The 20,834-nt window shown below is 39.5% G+C and overlaps 1 protein-coding gene across 1 annotated transcript in view; it reads left to right on the forward strand.

Moving 5' to 3' along the window:
• Positions 1-13,519, forward strand: part of FHIP2A (FHF complex subunit HOOK interacting protein 2A) — a 36,482-nt gene extending 22,963 nt beyond the window's left edge. Inside the window, exons 12-17 of the mRNA XM_055797531.1 lie at positions 88-231; positions 1,934-2,024; positions 3,725-3,868; positions 7,945-8,085; positions 9,018-9,121; positions 9,210-13,519. Coding sequence (XP_055653506.1) covers positions 88-231; positions 1,934-2,024; positions 3,725-3,868; positions 7,945-8,085; positions 9,018-9,121; positions 9,210-9,315 — 730 coding nt within the window. The 3' untranslated portion in view covers positions 9,316-13,519. The remainder of the gene's footprint in view (positions 1-87; positions 232-1,933; positions 2,025-3,724; positions 3,869-7,944; positions 8,086-9,017; positions 9,122-9,209) is intronic.
• The last annotated feature ends 7,315 nt before the right edge of the window (positions 13,520-20,834 follow it).

Below are 20,834 nucleotides of genomic sequence, written 5' to 3' on the forward strand. Positions count from 1 at the left end.
GAAAAGCATGCCTTTTGACCCAGAGATTCTCCTGCCTTCCATAACGTTCTGTGCATGATTATGTTTTTGTCTAATATGATCTCACAGAGACCTAGAGGAAGATCCATTATTTACTGACCTGTCTCCAGATAACACATTGACAACTCAAGAGTGGCTCAGTGCTTCTCCACCTGTCAGTCCAGAACATCCAAAAAATGATGGGAAGACTGAAGTTCATAAAATTGTAAATAGGTAAGTTGAAACAAACACTTAAAGAAATCTCTGAATGTGTGGGTGTCTGCACACACTGTGCAAATTAAATGTACTCTGTAATGGATGTTATTCTGTGCCAGCTGGTAAAATGACTCCACAGAAGGAAATTATGCAGCATTTTATCAGAAAGCTACTCCTGAAAGATTAGAGCTTACAATAAATGAAAATAATTCAACGTAAATGAGAAAAATAGAAGAACTTTACAGCTAATAGTCTAGTTGAATACTCAGACTTCATGATGACAGCCTCATTGGTTATAAAACTATTTTCTCAAAAATATTTGCTATACTTACACTGCTGTTACAGGACTTGACCTTTCTGGAGAAGTCTAGGGAGTCTTGCCATAAACGTTTTAGGGGAAAAAAACCCTCAAGCTTCCTTAAATTCCTTAAAAATATATATAAAAGTGAATAATTGTCACGTTAGAGATAACCTTCCGTTCCCTGAAAATCAAGTGGCAGCTCTGTCACCTGTAACGTACCTTTGTGCGTGTTAGATGTACTGCAAATTGGATATCACAAAGAGGACAGGCTCTACCCTAAGCAACTTAGCGATGGTAATTCTCTTAGCAACTAATATTAGGACAAGTGCTGTTTGCTCTGTTAAGGCACAGTAGCAAAGCAGCACTGGTATTTCAGTGCTGACCTACCTGCTTACCCAGAAATAAACAAAGGTGTTAGCCAAAGGAAGCAAACAGCCCAAGGACAGTCAGCATAGAATGGCATAGTCACTTCTTGCCCTCTTTCCCCCAGTACTGCTATATATAGTTCATGGTGGACTTGGTTTGGAGTAAAGACACAAAGAACACTCTCCTAAATTCCCCTCATGTAATCTCCATCAGTGATTAAAGTTTTTTCAGGATTTGCAGTGTTTGGCAAATATGTATTTTTTCAGATAAGATGAATTCCATACAAAAAGTCAGCCACTATCTACTTCTGCATTTAAATTTTACAGGACCCTTCAGCAGTTCTTGGGGTATGAAGAAAGCTGAAATTTGAAAACAGGGTCCGAATACTGACTTTTATTTTGCTGTCCAGAAATTTTAGGGCTTTTCTTTATTTTTTAAAGACAATTCTCCTCTAATAAATTTCAGCATTTCCTGATGCTTTTTAGATCAGGTATTGGTGAAGTAATAAGGACATACAGTATTTGCACTGTATGCCTGGCAAAGGCAGTGATATTTATAACAGAAACATATATGCAAATATTTCTCTGTGTTCTTAGATGTTCACTTTTTACCACAGCAAACTATGGTAAAGAAAACTTTCTATGCAGTAAGTTAAGAAGAATTTTAACTGTAACTCTCCTTCTCTTTTGGCTCATTTATGTTCTAGCAAGATGGAGTCTGTCCTTTAGCAAATACTTGACCTGGTTATGAATATTTCTTTTCATCTCTGTTCTGTCTGCTAATTCTCAGAAAATACTTCAACTGAGGTTTTTACCTCTAGTGCTAGATACAAAAGTTCTGAAGTATAAATCTTGTTATTGCTGACAGTAGTTTGAGCTGATGTGCTTAAATAGATTTTGTATTCTCTGTTTTTCACAAAAAGTTATGGTAGAATCTGTGCATTAATTGGCCAGACAATTCAGTATCGTGTACACTGTAACAGATGATGAGAAAGTATTGATCTGGTGCTCTGTGGATTGTAGGTACTCATTAATGTACTTTTCCTCTCTTTAGTTTTCTCTGTCTTGTACCTGATGAAGCTAAGTCATCATACCATGTGGAGGGTACAGGTTATGATACTTACCTCAGAGATGCCCATCGACAAGTAAGTCAGTGAAGTCTTCCTTAGTCTTGAGAATTTAAATGCTTATGAGAATATACATATGGTTGTATAAATAGTCCTACTAAATGCATCTTTTGGTAAAGGAAGATGGGGAAATTGCATTTTTATTTTCTGATGAAAACTTACCTTTGCAGATCTTTTGATGTTGAATCCACCTTGTATTACTCTAGTGGGAATAATGGATGACATTAAAGCATTAATATTCATATAGCAAATACACTGAGAGAAAATCTGAACTGCAGATAGATTCTTAATTTGCTTTTTGCATTTATCTGCATTCTCTTGGAGAATTGCCTGCCAAGCTGTTTGAAAGGACTGAAGGGAAATTAAAATGCTGCATAGGAGTTATGCAATCTGGGACATTAAAAATAAAAGCTTGTCACAGGGAATGCACAGCCTAAGGCTTTCAGGTTTAAAGTCGGGAGGTTTAGTAGATAGGGAAAGCTGTATGATTTACTGTTTTGAAATAAATGAGGGTTTTGTTTTTACAAGCATAATCCAACGTTTCCTTGGTCAGAGGACGATTGCTGTTTATTTGCAACTTTCTTATTGAAGCCCTATGAATCTTCTAGAATAGAAAAACTTACGCAAAGGAGTAGAGTAACTGAGAGTGCTATAATTAGTAGGTACTTCAAAAATTCCATAACCTCTGAATTGTGATATCAGCAGTTTAAGGTGAGAAGCTTGGTTTTCTGTATTTATTATATTGTTTTATCTGTAGTCTGTCCTGAAAAGAAAGGGAATAGAAAATAGAGAATATGGAAACAAGGGTTGATGGTAAATTCCCCTATGTTCTATTCTTGGATGCCAGAAAACACATATCATCTTTGTATTTCTTTCATGCCTTGGGAAAAAGAGTATTCTGGGAGTTATTAGAGAACAGAATTGCTTTCTGTCACTTCCTGACAATGATATGGCTACTCTTAAAATATTTCCCCCCTAAGAATAGCCCTGCCTGTTGCTGTTATTACATCCAAATAGCTGTTCTGCTTCCATATTTCTATTCCTGGAAGCCTGCACAAATAGGTACGCTACATGCAGTGAAGAATTTCTGAATCTGTTTTGTCTCTCTTTTGCTACTGTTTATTCCTGTGTTCCTTCTTTTCACTGCTATAAACTGTGTTCCTTTCAAGGTATAATTCCTTGAAAGTGAGACATCAGGTAGCCCACAGCAAATCAGAGGCAGAGGTTGAGAAAGGCTGTGTGGGTGACAAGAAACAGAGAGGGAAGAGGAAGCCCTGAAGTACTTTCCATTTGGATCTCCTGCATATACACGTGCCTTTCCTGTCCTGGGAATTAGGGAGCAATATAGGTTGGGTAGCAAGATAAACACATAATACAGTGAAAGTGTGGTAACTACTGTCAACAAGAATGTATACAAAAGCGATTCCTGCTTCAGAAGAACCCTAATCAAGGTGCTTTGCTGTGTGTTTTGGCTCCAGCTGCTTTTTGGGAGCTCTGTTCTCCACTCATTGTTTCTGAAACTACCCTAATGGTGTGAATGTCAAGAAGAAAATGAGGTGCCTGCATAGAAACTGGTAGTTTTTAGAATGACTGTTCTTTTGGAGCTTAGATTTATCATTTAGCTACAGATTGTGGTTTTAAGGTGTATGAACTATTGAAATGAAATAAAATGGATTCCATAGAGGTTTAATTCTGTCTTCCTCATTATTTTTTTCTAGTTCCGGGATTACTGTGTCATCTGTTTACGGTGGGAGTGGCCTGGATCTCCCAGATCTTTGGAAAAGTGCAATTTAGAAGCATCGTTTTTTGAAGGACACTTCTTGAAAGTCCTGTTTGAAAGAATGGGCAGGATTCTTGATCAGGTAAGGAAAAGCAAGTTATTAATTCCATTTCTGATACTTTCATCACTACTAGAGGGCTAATCTTCCTAAGGTCCTGTGGATTCCCATCACTCAGATGTCTATTGTAGCATCATATTATTGTTTAATGTCCCATGTCCTTGGTGCAGGTAGATTGCAGGGTGTCAGAGTGATCAATTTAACAAAATCTCTCTTATCTTCATTAGCCACATTTTTGTGTACCAAATATTCTTTTGACCAGAATTACCATTTAAATTGATGAGTAAGGACAGAATATCCTTAAGATAAAAGATGAGAATAAGATAATATCTTAGGAATCATTTGCAACTAGCAGCACTGGTTCTGTTTTCATTTTCTAGCATTTATGCTTAGAAAGCACGTACATTTTTCAGTAAATAAAATACAGTACAGCTCCTTTCTGCCACATTTCAGTGAAATTCAACCTGAAGTCTTGTTCAGAAAGCAGTTTATGTCACTGTGTAAGATGAAAAGAACTTACTGTATCACTGTAAGTGATACAACCTTTCGCCCATTTTTTCACAGTTAGAAAAAGCTGTTATCAGTGCATGGAAAGTTTCTAGAAGGTATTGTTTTCCATCTGCAATGGATGGAAATGGATCCAAATGCAAAAATACTTTTTTTTTTCCTGTTCTATTATTTTCAAATAATAAAAATATAGCTGCCAAGGGCAAAAAAATGGAATATGATCTGATTGGCTCCTTGTTCTGAAAAAGAACCCTGAAAGTCTAGATTAGCCTTGTAATACTAGCTGGACTTGCTACAAATGTAGTAGTAATAGTTTTGGAAGTCTGTACAATTCTTTTCTGGTTTGCATGTGGAGCTATCTACAGAATAAAGTTAGCTGTGGTAGTGCCAGATTTCTTGGTCATAAGCAGGACAAGAGCCATTTGAACATATAAATGTGTAGGAAACATGTCAGGAAGCCAGCAGTAACCTCTAGGTGAGCTCTGTGAGCGTTCAGGGGAGAAGGATGTTTGAGAATACCAACTTATATCATTCAGAAGTCAGAAAAGAAAGCCAAATACTTCCATTGCTATATTGTGTATTCTCAGGGTTTTGCTTCTGTATTCTCAGGGTTTTGCTTCCAGTCAACATACTCCACACACTTCACTAGTTGATATGGTTATAGACTGGAATCATGAGGAAAACTGGGCTTCATCATCTCTTAGGAAAAACAAGCCTCACGGATAACAAAAACTTGTCTCAGCCATGACACCTAAATTATAAAAAGTAAAGAGCCCAGGTTGCATCCCCCGAGAAACACCTGGGTGTCAGATATGTACAATTACAACAAAAGTAGCATCTGGCATGGAAGCATGGTGCCCAGTTTGATATACTACCTGTCAGCATGGCACACATTTGAGTTAGTCAAGTAAAATGGTATGATCTGTGATATCAACTGCCTGCATCAGACAGAGCAGGTGAATTCTTGTTATATCATATTAAAACCCTGTCCTAAGAAAACAAACTGAAATTCCTAGGGGTTATTCACAGTGAAAAACATAAATCCCATAGAATAAAAACGAACAAAACCAAAACAAAACCTGGGTCCTATCAATGACAGCTTTGACATAACGGGTGCTAATGTCCAAACAAAGTAAAAAATATTGAAAAGCCTTTAGTGGGTACGCAGTACTATGTACAGATTGTGATCAATGTCTTTTTTGCTTTGTCACAATACTATAGGTAGTTCTTGTGTTTTTCTCAGTGGATATCAGAACACTTTGCAGAGGTGGTAGGTATCATTAACCTAGTTTCTGACAGAAGATGGCTGAGGCACACAGGTGAAATAACTTGTTTCAAGGCAGTTCAAATCCGATACCTCATCTGCTGGACAGTACCTTCTTCTTCCTGTTAATACGATACATTTCTGTGGAACTGGCTCCTAAGGATTTTGTAAGACTTCCCTCAACCACAAATTTTGCTGGTTTTAATCTATCTGATATATGGCTGTCTTACTGAGTCTGCTGACATATGGACAGAAATAAAAGCTCTGTGTGAAGAAGCAGGTTTCCTTAATGCTCTTAATTAGTTCAAATTGCAACAGCAATCTGTCTGAACAATTCAGCACGTGTTACTACTTTGTTTCCTTCTCTTCTTGTGAACACCAGATAATGCTCATGGCTTCAAAGCTTCCTAATGAACTGACTGACTCAGACAGCTCTAAAGACCTTCTCCTACAGTTCAGCTGGGTAGGCAGTGGAATGGATTTACGGCAGGAGTTTGTGTCTTTGTCTGCGGAGTAACTTTTCCACAATAACTTAAAATGTAGTGGTCTCTTTTACCTATAACATTTCTGGTCCGGGCTCTGAAACCTTCATTTGTTAGAAGGTTGGGATGAATCTTATTACTGGAATATCAAGTACAGAAATAACTGCCACTGACTGGGAGAAGTGTGTGCTTTCACTTCAAAAGATCCATGACAACTCTCTTTGCAATACAACAGTATGTGGTAATGAATTCAGGAATAAGGTGCCTAAATATTAATTAGGTGTCCATATCTAGTCAGTGGAAATTTAGTCAGAACAGCCCTGGTAGTCTCTGAAGCTGTTAGACTGAAAAGCAAGTAGGTGTCTCTTTTAGTGTGAAGTGAATCACCATCTCAGTTCCCTGACTGTGTTGACTGAAAGCTTGACTCAGGTGCGTGAACTGGGGTATCTGTTGCCATTTTTGTGACGCCTAAGATATTCCCACAAGCTTGCGGTTACAACACAGATCTTGCAGGGTTCATTCTGTGGAACCATCAAGAGACAAGCAGATACTCTTGAGCATCTGAGATGCCACGAGGTATTTGTGTGTAGACAAGTATATCAAGCGTCAGATCTCTGTTGAGTAGGCTAACGCAATTTAGACATGTAGATGTACCTAAATAATCTGTCTTAATCTAAAGATGAATTCTTCTAAATCTTACAGTCTGGAAAAGGGAAGAATCTGTTCTCTGATGCTTCAGTGGGATGCTAACTTGAGAGCATCAAGATGATAATTTGAGGCCATGAAATCATGCTCTTCTAGCTGTGATTGTGCCGCTGAGGATGTTACTGCCAATGTGCAGTCAAAGAGACTGAATGAGGGCCCTGTAATCCACTTCAGGTTAAAATCAACAAGGTTAACTTAAACCATCTGAGTGTTGGTAACATCTTCAGACTGGCATAGGGGTGTACCAAGGGAATGTCTGTCCATCTCTTGTCAACATAGTCTGTTCCACCACTGAGTAGATGGAAGAAAGTTCCACAGGTTTGCAAATTTTGGGCTGAAGTAAAATGTCAGCTTGTTTTCACTGTGATGAGAAAATCAAAGATGGGAAGAAAAGCGCTTGGAACATAAAGAAGCTATGGTGAAAATACTTGCTTTTATGGAAATGAGTTTCTCACTGGTATGGTAAAATCCTTTAAGCTAGGCACGATTTTTTTCCTAGAAAGTTAGGTGCAATTTTTTCCTTATGCCTGATTAGCATCTTCTAGCATTGGCCAGTGTTGCCTCTCCCATTTGGTTGATTTGGGGAAAAGAGGTAAGGAAGCAACTCAGAATTTCATGCTGCTTTCCCAGCCTAGGACTGTCTCATCTCCTGTAGAGTGCTGCCACAGGATGACCAGGCCTTCTGCAATGGTTCTTTCCAAGAAAAAAGAAAGTAGGAGATGGGAAATACTATCTTAGCTGTAAACGTGGATTTGTCTCTCTCAGTTTCCTGAACACATACACTTTACAGTTTTCCAGAAGCAAGCAGATGTTTAATCTAGGCTGATTCTCTGCTATTTGTTTAGCTACTGAGCTGAAGAGATGTTCTACAGGAAGAGGGCTTACCCTACGATAAACAAGTCTGCAAAAGTTTCAAGTGGTTGTACCAGTTATACAGACAATAACATCTAGTACCTCACTGTCATGTTCACATCGCTTCTGTTGTGGAAAGCAGAGGTTTTGTTCCTGTTTTTTAATCTGATTTTTTATCTTTATTTATTCATAACACTGTATATAAGGTTCTAGTAGTTAAACCTAGTAGCACTGGATGAAAGGAAGCCAGCATGAAAATAACTAAGCACTGTGTTTTCCTTTTTTTGCAGCCCTATGATGTAAATTTACAAGTTACATCAGTGTTGTCCAAACTGTCCTTGTTTCCCCATCCTCATATACATGAATACCTTTTGGATCCTTATGTAAACCTAGCTTCTGGCTGCAGATCTCTCTTCTCTGTTATTGTCAGGGTGAGTAAACACACAGTTAATATTTACATATGGCTATACAGCCGGGATATATATTTAGTAACTTTGTAGTTAGCGGTAGTGGTTGCTGGTTAATATAAGTTGGCAAATGGCTTCTCACTGAAAGTAGACACTTACACTCTTGATTTGAATCAAGATTTTACATTTTCTACCAAAAAAAATGGAAAGTTTATTTCTGTGTCCTCATGTCTTCAAAATTGTTTGTTTGCTTGGTTTCATTGTGTAGATGCAAAAAGGACACTCCTGAATACCCTGTGTCTGGACAAATATCTCCGCTTATCCTCTTGTTTTTTTTCTGATGAAGGCTGTTCTTGACAATGAAATCCTGGATTTATCATAAGTCCTCCTTTCCCTCTCCTGATTCCATCTCTTCCTGACAGACCTGCATCCTAGAAGTGCTGGCCGGGTGCCTGTCACACTGCAGTCTGCTCAGTCAGAGATCCCTCGCCTACCCCACGCACCAGCTGTTATTAAGCTGGTCAGGAGCCTATTAGTGATGCTTGCCCAATACTAACAGAGGGCTTAGCTCCCTTCTTCCCAGCAGCTCTCCCCATTTCAAAATATAATCTTCACTCTCTCCCTTTTGCTTTCCCTAAACCCAGGAATTTACTGGTCACTTGCCTGCATCAATATTTACTGAGACAAATTAATCATTGGCATAATGAAAATAAGTAATGCCATTTGTGGCAACAGCAAGTAAAGCTCAAGAGTTCCTGTCCTTTTGCATCTCTCTACTTTCTGCACCCACTCACCCCTTTTTGGGACAGAGTAGCTACTCTGCATATTGTGTTATGAGCCTGTGAGGATACTGAAGTGGGTCTGTATCACGGGCACTGAAGGCTGCCATTGAACCTTGCTGCCAGGCACTCTGGAGAAGCGTTAACTTTGTGCATTGATGGCATTGGGCTTTACAGGTTGTCGGGGACCTCATGGTGAGAATCCAGCGCATCCCAGATTTCACTCCCAAACTTCTGCTAGTCAGAAAACGCCTGCTGGGCCTGGAGCCAGAAGGACTCATGTGAGTAAAAACTTTGCATATTCTCTGAGAGCCATGGCTGGTTTTTGTGTGCGCCAGTCCTGATTCTCTGCTTTTTTTTCTTTCTCAGCATTGACCACATGACGTTACTAGAGGGCGTGATTGTGCTGGAAGAATTCTGCAAAGAGCTGGCAGCGATTGCTTTTGTGAAGTATCATGCCTCATCTACACCATAAGCAGCCTTGATGAGCAGCCAGGCTGTAAAACCACCTAGCTCGTTTCAGTTGAAAAGACTATTGACAACACCCAGATAGGAAGAGGTGGTGCCTCCTGGCAAAGCGTCAGTTGACATTTGGCAGAGTTGGAAGACAAGTTACTTTCACCAGATGCTGACATTGCAAGAGAGAGGGATTGAAATGGACCTAGAATATGATTGAAGGCATTTGGGGAAAAACCGATGCATAGCATTTCTAGCCCCTGTGTAAAGAGCTGCAAAAGCTGCATGAAGAACCACAGATGTCAGACCTTGGTTATTCTGTTATGATGACAATGTTCAGAGAGTTGGGTCTTTTGTATGTTCTGGGGCTCACATGCACCGTTTTGGTTTTTATGACCCTATTACTTTTTAAAAGCAAGTTAATTTTATAACATTTTAATGTCTTAATTCTTTTTCTTTTCAGTTGGATATATGAAAGGAAATCACAACTATAGTTGCAATGTATATTATTAAAAATGAAGGGGTTAAAAAAATCCACCAATCCATATACAGCAAGATATATTAACGAGGGATCATTTTTGTTTTGGTGAATCTTAATGACAACTCTGAGCTTGATTCCCCAGTGGATTCCTCCAAGAGATATATCAGTATAAAATCAATACTAATGGAATTAATCCTCATTCAGCATCACATCCATAACAAATATATCTGAAGCATACATGTTTCAAGCATGTTTGTCTCTGTCATTCCAAGTGATTTGCTTTAGGTCATCTGCGTAACTAGATTTGCTTTAGGTTTTTGAATGTGAACTCTAGTTGCTTGAGTCGTCACCTTTACAGGAAAGTTAATTATAGGTCATTAGTAGTTGTTGCTGAAACAGTATTTTTAATTTCTTTTAAATTGGTATTTAGTCTGAATTGGTTTAAGAATCTTTTGTGCCTTGAAAACTGGCAGCATAAACTTTCTGTCATTTTTAGAAATGCTTTTATTGCTTATCTAACCATCCTAGTCGTGCCCAGCAAAAGATTGCCAATTCAGTTAAAGCATTGATACCATATATAGGACCAAAATTTGCACCTGCTTGCCATAGTGCTGGGATGCAGAAAGGTCTCTCATTGAATCTTTTTCAATATGAATGCTGTCAGCCAGAGCAGGCATTTGCATTGCAAGCAGAGGGCCGTCCCTACTCCAGCATGCTGATTCTACTTCTCTAGCGCGATGGCAGCCCACACTTCAGACAGTCCCTGCTGCTCACTGCCACATACGCACTGGCAGGTTCGGGTGGCCGTGCTTGAACCTCCAAGTCACACTGAGTGACTTGGATGAGAGACCTGTCCCGCTGTCCGGCTGGGTGTGTAGTACCTCTTTCCCCTCCTATGAACATAATAGCATAGGCAGGCAAGGTAGAGTTTAGCTCCTTGTGTTTATGTTGTGTTTCTTCATTTGTCTTTCCTATTTGCACAGGTAATGCCCATTTCAGATCTGATTGCTCATATGCAAATACGGACTAATTTACTCAGTCACTAGAATTTTTCTGGATTTACCTGACTGTACCTAGAATCAGATTCTGCTCCGAATCCATGCCTTTGATGTCCTGGTTTTTAATAGTTTCTGGAACCTGGATGCCGAGAGGCCTTTTATGTTAGCACGTTAATTAGAACAGTGTCACAGTTAATGGGCTAAATTTATTCTTGTCACAACAGTGAAGAGGGTCCTGCTATAAAAGCTTCCAGTACAGATTCAGCTGGAGAGAGCAGTTCTGGAACTGGGGAGCTATTTTGGCAGGTAAAACCTGTATTCAGAAGCTCCCTGTACTGGGAGGCTTTTGTACAAAGTCTTGCATTTATCTGGCAAACAAAAGCATGTCTTACTTAGTCACTTTTTGCCCCTCCCCACCCCCCCACCCCACCCCCCCCGCCCCGAATTTAGCCCCAAAGTGTTTTCAGGTCAAAGTAGCATAGTACGATAAACTGTTTAAAAAAAAAATGACATTTCTTTCATTTTTGTTTGTAGAAACATACCTTGAAAGTAGCAAGTAATTTTTTTCTGATATATATTGCAGCCAGTCCATATTAGAAGTTTTGTTAATGTAACATACCTGACACATAGTTTAGAACATGAAAATGGCTATGCAGAATGATGTTTAATACATGTATTTGTTATAAATAAGGTCTCAATTCAGCAAAGCAGTTAAACATAAGTTTAATTTCAAGAATTTTATTCCAAAATCACTGTCTTTTACATTAACAAAGTTAAGCTGTTGAGCACAAACGCTGATGCTTTACTGAATTTGAGTCTTTGTTGGTTTTGCTTGAGCTTAATTACTTTTTCCTCAAATTTTCTATTTTCATTATTTATTTTTTTAAATGTATGTTCCAGAATACTTCTAATGTCCCAATTTCAGTGGAAACTGGAAGTCATACTACTACTATATAGGAAAGTGAGAGAAATGTTAAAAAAGCTTGCAAGAGCATTCCAAGTAATATAACAATCTATAAAGCCATTCAAGAGATGCCTGATCTCAAATGAAAACATTAACATCACCTTTGTTGTTGTTGTTTTCACGATACCTGAGCTCATTACACTGTAGGGAATTGCATCAATCAGTTTCTGGAAGGATTGCTGCAACCTCTGTGGCATTTTAATGCAAAACAGATACCGAGCTGCAAACACAGTTCCTTCAAGCTTGTCCATGAGAAAAATAAGTAGATATAACTATAAGCACTCTTAAATTAAAGATATAATTGTTCGGTCTCCAGCAACATTGATGATGTTTTTACAAACCGAATGTTATTTAGTTGATAAATTTATAAGACGTAGATCCATCCTAATGGAAGTGAAGCAGTCCTTAAAGTTGCTTTAGCTTAAACTGCTCTTGTGAGTGCTACCTACAAACCCTTAATTACCATACATGATAATGACCTTTATTTTTGTAAAAGTGATTTAATCTTCCTTAAGAGATGGAACTCATGTAATTATTTTTTGTGGTGATATTTTTCATGCACTTTTTTTAAAGGAGAAAAAAAAGCTTAGAAGTTAGTTCAGGTCCATGTTTTCACCTTTCCGATCTATGCATGTCATTGAGGTGCCCATTTTGTTTCTGTGTGCGTGTGTTTGTATGTGGTTATTTATTACCCAGAGATGGACACCTGAGAAAATATATGGCCTGAAGTTCAGAGCATATGCAGATCCTCCAGATGTCAGTGGGAAATGCAAGTGCTTATCACCTTAGAAAATACGGCCACTAGTATTAGATTGAAATACTTGAAAGGTAATACTAGAATAATTTTTTATTTCAAAAAGCAGATCCAAACCACATTTTAATCTTGATGCACATGTGTGTAAATAGACACATTTTTTACTTTTTTTCCATTTATAGTATGTATTTGATTTAGACTCCAATATAGAAAATTTTGTAATAAGCCATGTGCTAGCTCTGGTAGAACAAGTTTGTCCTTAGTTTCTCATATGACTGTAATATTGCTGGTATTCAGAACCTGTCTGTGTAATATTCTTACTCTGTATTTGTCTGTGCAATATAAAAGCTGTGACGATACACAGCTTGAGTCTGGTTGTACATCACTTATGTATATATATACATATATATATATATATCAGGACCAGAATCCCAAGCTTGCTTACACTACAATGAGTGTAAAGATTGTTGCACTTGATTTCACAGGGCACAAGCAACCATGGAATGGCTTTGTAAATGTATGGCAATTTCTACAATAACCTTCTGTGTAATTTCACAGATGGTATTTTATTAGTGCTACTTGCCTTGCTAAAAGAAATCCTAAACCGGAGCGCTAGGTAAAATCGAAGGATTATATAGGAGACTTCAGGCTACGTGGAAAATCCATATCTGCTGTTGCGTGTCATACAGGGTTTTCAAGCCATGACCCTCAGTGCTTTCTGTGCCCTGTAAAATAGTGTAACTATATAAAATATATACTCCTTGTTTTGCCTCCTGCCTTGTTTACATTAAACAGAGGATATTCAGTAAAATTTTTCTATTAAACTTTGTGTAGGTCACTTACTGACAGTGTTGCCAAGGTTTCACAAGTGTGGGATTTCCAGTGAGGAATTGTTGAAACAGCCACATTACCAGACGTACAATATTGAGTTTTATGAAGGAGGTTGTGATAAAATCCAACTTTTTGTGCTAAAAAATGCATGGAAGATTAAAAGGGATATTCTCAAAATAAATTAATTTCAATGAAGCGACTGCTTCTGTTATTACAGAATCCATAATAGGTTTTGTATGGATGACCTTGAGACAGAAAACGTTTTAACATTTTACATCATGCTTTGATTCTGAAGTCCTTTCATTTATTTTTATTACATCCCGAAGTCCTTTCATTTATTTTGAGCCTGTCACTGCAGCATCTTCTGGGATAAACCTGTTTCCTGTGCTGTACTGTGCTATACTGTGCGGGGCTTAGAGTGAGTCGGCATACTCTTGCCCGTGAAAATTGGAAGCGAAGGGAAGTGGCCGAGATGGAGTCATCCTGAATACAGATTGATGTCTGCTCTTCCCGAGAGCCCTAGTGTCTTTCAAGACTGCAGCTGGTCAAGACCTTGGTTTTCTATTGCATTTGAGTGCAGCGTGCGTCAGTCACGACATTAGTTTATTGAATTGGGAACAAATGTTGTATACGTGATTAAGCATTTATTTTGTCCATCAGGGCCTTTGAGGAAGGCTTTTATACATAGGTTTTTATGTATTTTTAAATTGTGTTTGTTGGCTGTTTTTTCTTAGTGTCTCATCTAGTTTTGGTGTCCTTCAAGTTTTCATCAGCCTTTTAAAAATCTCAGTGCTCCATAGGATCCCCTCTGAGGGCTACACTTGGATGTTAAGCTGTTTCTCTTTTCTCAGTATTTAACAGCTGCAAGTGCTCTTGCATCTTTAACAAGAGGAGCGCTCCAGCAAGATGATACACTTGACAGCTTTTTTTATACCTCTCAGCATCTTTCCCCCACTGTCTTGGGTCTCAGAGATTGTCATCTCCCACACCACCCCCCCCACCCCCACCACCCCCCATCATTTATTTGCTGTGCCTGCATGAGGCATTTAGAGATTTAGGAACACTTTGCTTCCTCAAGCAGTGAGGAAGTTGTATCAAAATTGCACATCTTCCTATATTTTTCTCTTTGATATCCTTGAAATGACTGGATTACTGAAGCATGATAGTCTTATGGCACTTGCATTCTGATGCAAAATTTTGGGGCTCTATATTCTATTTGGAAAAAAACCCAGAGTATTATCAGTGGGTCTCTACTTCATTGTGCAGAAGTAAACACTTTAAAAAAAACCCTCACGTTATAGATTCTCAGTTAAGTTCCCAATGTAGGTACAAGTAGCGCAGGATCTACTGAATCTGTTAACCTTTAAATATTAACAGAACCGGTGCTGTCAAAGCTTCAAGGATTTTGCTATGCGATCCAATTGGATTAAATTGGATTAATGCTCAGAGAAGTGAATCTGTCACAACTTGTATGAGCCCTTTCAGCCTAAACCCATATGTTCCTGGCGCATCCTTTATAAGCGGAGGTTTCCTTTGAAGGATGAGAAAGAGAACTGAAGAGCAATTTAGGAATCAAGTGAAGCATATGGTGGATTAAAGTTTTCAGGTGTCGTAAGCTTCTTGGGAATGCCAAAAAAGAAAGTGTGAAAAGTTAAATTTACAAGTTTGGACCAGGTGCTGCCATTGCCTTTGGAGTCAGATCTGTGAGGATAAAATGGTGCATCTTGGAACGCAGTGTCTCGCCAGGCTATTTAAACTGCCCTTGCTAGGATGGTATATATATTCTGAACTATGTTTCGTTAAATACCTGCTGGTTATTACAATCAATGCTGCTGGTGGTACAAAATCCCCTAGAATAGCGCTGTGGAACTGACAACTTTGTCAGTGTCTTGTAACTTTGATGACGCAGATACATTTTGCTGGCTTTGCCTTTCTGCTCTACAGCATCCTAATTCAGTAGGGGGCTGTGTAGTGTCCCCTCCCTCAGGTAACACATTTTACATACTGAAAAATATGGAAACACGTGCAAGGAAGGACCCCATTACAGAGCTAGGCTGTAGGAGCATGAAGAAAAACATATTCTTCTTGATCACCTTCATATTCAAAAACTGTGAACCCCATGATATTCCAAAGCAAATAATAAGATCCTCTGAAATAACTGTTGAAAAGGGGGAGGGTATCCTCCACAGGCAGCCCTTGATAATACTGCTTTAGTAATTTGCACCGAGGACAGCAGAAATGAGACATTTGCATTACGTTTCAAAGTGTATAGTATAGTATCCCATGTCCAGTTTGGAGAGATGAAGCAGCCGAACATGTAAGTCCTCGTGCTGAGTAATAATGTATATAGCAAGAAGTTCTGCAGAAAACGGCAAAAGATACTAAACTGATTTAAGAGAGGAGGCAACACAGATAACTAAGTTTAGTGTAGTTAAATTACGGCTTAGGGTTAGAGGAACATTACTCCCCAACAAAAAGATTTGAAAGACTTAAGCACTAAGACTGAAGGAATTACGGAGCCTAATTTATCAGAATGCAATTAAGAATGAAGTAATTCCACTGAGGAAAACTGATATTCATCATCAATGAAAACCTCCTGACTGTGAATGCTGCTGGACCAGAAGTGGAAGGAGCCTGTAACCTCACACTTTTAAACCCAGGCTTGACAAAACATTGAATGTTTCAAGAGGAAACCAGCCTGTGCCGATGAGAAGATGAAGTAAGCGTGTTTATACCCTCAGACTCCCAGCTAATTAGCAGGGCCTGAAGAACTTGTATTAGTTCTGCTAGAAAGCATTGAGATGTACTGATCCACTTGAGCGTCTCCTGTAAATGAGGGAAGTTGCTGCAATCTGAGAAAAGCAATTTTTGGCCTTCCAAAATGCGCCTCACATAATCACCTCTTCAGAAGCAGCACCCATTACCCGCAGCGGGGGGTGCAGCTTGATTAGCGGGGCCGGGGGCCACCCCCCTCCGCGCTGAGCTGCCGTGGAGAGAAGAAACAAATTACCTGTTCTCTGAACCATCATTATCCTTTACTTGAGAAACCCACTTCTGCTTCCCTCATCTCCGCATCCACAGGAAGCACCTGTCAAGTTCGTATTTCTTAATTTGGGTCATGAATTTTTATTTCCTAGGGTTTTTGAAGACTCCTATTTTTACCGTTAGCAGGACGTCCATCAACGCTGTGTATTTCCAGACAATTTTCCTTTCCACTTCCTGTAAGGGAAAGAAATCATCCTTGCTCCTGCCATTTGAGACTCACGTTCTCCTGCTTCGTTAATTCCATCCTTTCCAATCCATGAAAAGGTTTTTCGTCTTGTCCTTCACCTTGGGGATTCGGCAGTCAGCAGTTTGTGCAGCTCAGCACGCAGGGAGTGGGAAAAGCAATACAGATGAGGGCAGAGCTGCTTCTGCCCGCACAGCGGGATGGACAGCGGCAGGAGCTGTACGGGACATCCCACCGGCACGCAGATGTGGCGGGGTGTTTGGAAGGGGAACGTGAACACGCTGACATCAATGGCAATATTGCTGCCAATAGGAACGACACAATGCCTTCGCGCTCTGCTTCACAAACTCGTTTTAGCATTTCCGATAACGTTTGAAGTTTTTTCAGAAGGAAAACAGGAATGAAAATTAGAAGACAAAATCGGGTTTGTGATTTTATTGTGATGCCTGAAGAAAACTGGATAGCCTGGTTGTGTTTAAGAGACAGACACTTAAGCAGACTTCTATTGATTTAAAGAACATGTCTGCACCAGGAGGGACCTGGAACCGTTCTGAGCTTGCCAACAGCCGTATTTGATTGCAGCTGAGCACTGGGCCAGAGGAGCCAGGGCTGCTCGGGCAGGAGTGGGACAACTCTTGTCTTGGGCCAAGGGAAATGCAATAGTTTGTAGCCCTCCGAAGGGATCTTACAGCATTATCACAGAATTAAAGCCTGAACCAGGGACAGCAGAAGCATATTTCATATATATTTACACCGCATCTCACATATAGTTACGAAATATATATTTCATAGCTCTATCGTGTCATATATATGAAATATAGATTTCATATATTTCATATTTCTGATTGCTCAAAACCTTATTGTTTTGATGTTGCTTTGTTCAAATAATCAAACAATCAAACCGAAGCCTGAAGAATTTGGAATCAAAATTCAGTCACCCAAATCTTGGCCTTGCTTACATAAGCACAAACTTGTCAGGATCAAGTAAGATGCACATTTAAGCCAGCGGTAACTACAGTATTACCCTCTCACAGCCGTACGCCAGAAGACAGCTTTGCTGCTGGTAAATAAGACCTTACGTTAGCAGCTTAGAATTCTGCTGTTCCCTGACTTTTTGCTGAAATTTAGGAAAAGTGATAGTCATACTGTGTAAATCGTGCGTCAAAATTGTGCAAGCAGTTTCATGCTGTATATATTAAATGTCTGCTTCTCTGGAGCCATGATCTCAGCTTGGATCATTAAATAAGGAGTTGGTTTAATAGCAACGAACAAATCACTGTAAACCCTGATGTTGCCAAGATGGCAAATATGCAAGAAACTAGATTTATCAGACCTCGGTTTTACCTTCTAAAAGATCAACCATGAGCACAAATCCTTTTTTCCCCCTTTATAATTAATTCCAAATGTCAATTTGATCTAATATGATTCCAATTGCCAAATTTCTAAAATAGGGTTGCCTTTTTGTTTCTAAATATCAACCAAACAGAATAATGAAAAAATAAATGCCTTGATACGATTAAATGTGATCTGTTTACCAGTGGGACAGTACCACAGCTTCAGAACCACTCCCTGCAGTTTATGTCGCTGGAGTGAGATGCTGACAGGGAGTGTTCTGGCTGGTTTTCTCTAAGAGGGGAAAGCTGCAACATGCTAAGTTTCTACCTTTTACTTCTGGGGTAGAGAGTGGTAGTACAGTATGATGGATAGTTTGGGATTACGGTACATGTATTTATCCTGTGAACTAATATTTGTTCATTGCATTTTATTTCAGAAAGAAGCGAAGGTGTGGGAACTGTAAATAAGGTGATGCTAATAGTTCCAGCCAGCATATGCAGCAGTTGGTGCCATTTCAAGGAACATATTGCTTTTTATCCCTGAGCACTGTGTCTTGGTTTTAAGCAATTTTCTTACTAGCCACACACTGAGGTGATGCTGAGTAATCTGAGGTTATTTGGTTTGTGGTTTTGAGTGACAATTTTTTTCTCTGTGACAGCTGGATGTCTTAGTCTAATGATAGAGGATGCTGTCAAGAGGAATTACAGATGTATAAACTTAACATTTTAAAGTACAAACTATATAGGTGCAATGAATCTTTTCAGCTCTTCAGGTATTATATTGTTCAGGGGAAGGGGCTTGACTTCTTGGTCTTGGCTCAGTTTTCTACAGAAACCTTCTATGCTTCGCAGCTATATGAACAATTATCAGAAACCCCTAAGAAGTTGCTCCAACACTGGCCACACTTTTTCTTGCTTCAGTGGAAAGGTATGGACTCCAAGAGCAAGCTGGCCCAGGTGCCAGATAAAGACCTTCTCCAGGTTGAAGCTGAAATTCAGTAAAGCAAATTTGCACCATCAGGAGCCAAGTTCAGTATAAGTGGGTAACTCAACTTTTTTAGCAGCTGAAGATTCCACCTGACTAACCTATTTATAGCTTTATATTAATTCAGCACCGTTTATTCCAAAGGCTCCATGAAATTTTATAAACGCAGCCAAAGAGGCACCTATGCCTCATGCAGTATTTGATGAGTTGTTTTTCATTAAAGCAGGTGAACAATGAACTGATGCTGGGCTGATCCCTGTACCTGCAGCTCCCTACCTTGGGCAAGGAAGCTGGGCATTAGCAGTGTCTGAGTTGGATGGGAAGCAAATGAGAAACTTAAGAATAGCATAATAATGCAGCTGTGACAGGGCACAGGTTTTGTGCTGAGTGTGCAAGGCCTCGGGGCTGAGGTGAGTCAGGTTTGCTATGCCTGAACTTTTATTGACCTGCCTGCTTTGTTTTTTCATTTTAGCTGCAACAGCAGTTTTTCTTCTGACCAGGTGGCTACGGCTAAATTCTTTTACTTTGTTTATCATTGCCAGGGTACCGCTGTAGTTCTACTCTAACAACATAATGCAGTATAGAGAAATACGGGGCTGGTGTGACGGCTGAGCCCTCGAGAGCATTGGAGCAGAGGAATAGTGGCACGGGGCAAAAAGCGATGGGGCACAGGCTTCACACGGGGGACCCTACAGCAATGAACTCACCCACGGTCAGTTAAAGAAACGCAGAGCTGGAGCTGGACAAAACTGGGTTTAGGGATAAGAAAGACAACAAAGCAAGAGCATCTGGCTTAATTAAACGGTGCCATAGCTAGGTAGTTTGAATGTGATGAGGAGCTGCAGAACAGCGAAGGGGCAGTGTAACACAGCTTAGCAAACGTTAAAACGAGCCCAAGTGGATCTTAAGAGTGGGGAAGACAAAACTATTAACATGACCTTCAAAGTCCTCCTGGCAAAAGACTCCAGATACTGACGACCTGCTGCAGTAGCCCCACCACTGCCCCCAGAGTGACAGCACCGAGCAGAGACCCCGAGGAGCCGGGGAAAGGGAAACATCAGGAAATAGGGCACAACACAGGAAGAGGAATTTTAAATGTTTTATTATTAGCATTGAAATTATTTGTGCCTAGACAAAGCTGCTTCTTTCTGTAATAATTAGATCTGGGCTGACAGTGGCTCTTGGAACAGACTGCAAGGATTTCAACTGTACTTAAAAAAATTCTTTCCTTTGTGTATAAGGTGTGTTTCCTCTGCCTAGAAACAGATTTTGGGGCATAACAGTAACAAATACATTTTAGAGCTACAGGGGGAAAAAAAAACCAAACAAAAACAAGTTAAAAGATCAAACACACCAGGCAAAGTTCACTCTTCTACTGCCAGGGAGAAGATTCTGACAAAGCAGGGACAGATACTTATATCTTCTGATGAAAAATGTCGCCTATTTTGTTGCTGGTTTTGATCTTGATACCATACCCTCCATGCTGTGGAGAACCTGCTTGTGGGTTTTTCCTGCAGAGGAACAGTAACATTTGATCTGAAATCTGTCTGGAACCAAGACTGAGGATATGCATGAGGCTGTTGGTAAATATAATTCTTCAACATTTAAATGATGCTGAAGCTCCAGTTTGGAGAGTTTAGCCAAGTGCAGCCACATCACCGCTATTAAAGAAACAAGACAACACCTGAGTCCTGCCTCCAACCAAGCATTTTATAACAAAAGCTCTTTTTCTTTGGTTTGAATCTAGACATCTCAAGTCAAACTCTACCCTGCCACTGCCTCCAGGTTTAACCAGAATAAAAAATGACTACTATGACAGTCAGTATGACCAGACTGCAGAAATAGAAACACAGAATTTCATTCGGATGTTCATCATTTTTAATCCAGCAACCAGCAGACATTAAAATTTCATTTTACCGGAACATATTTTTCTTTGGATTGGGTCCCAAATAATTTCATTCC

This window comes from Falco peregrinus, chromosome 1, assembly GCF_023634155.1.
Source record: "Falco peregrinus isolate bFalPer1 chromosome 1, bFalPer1.pri, whole genome shotgun sequence".
Taxonomy (NCBI): Eukaryota; Metazoa; Chordata; class Aves; order Falconiformes; family Falconidae; genus Falco; species Falco peregrinus.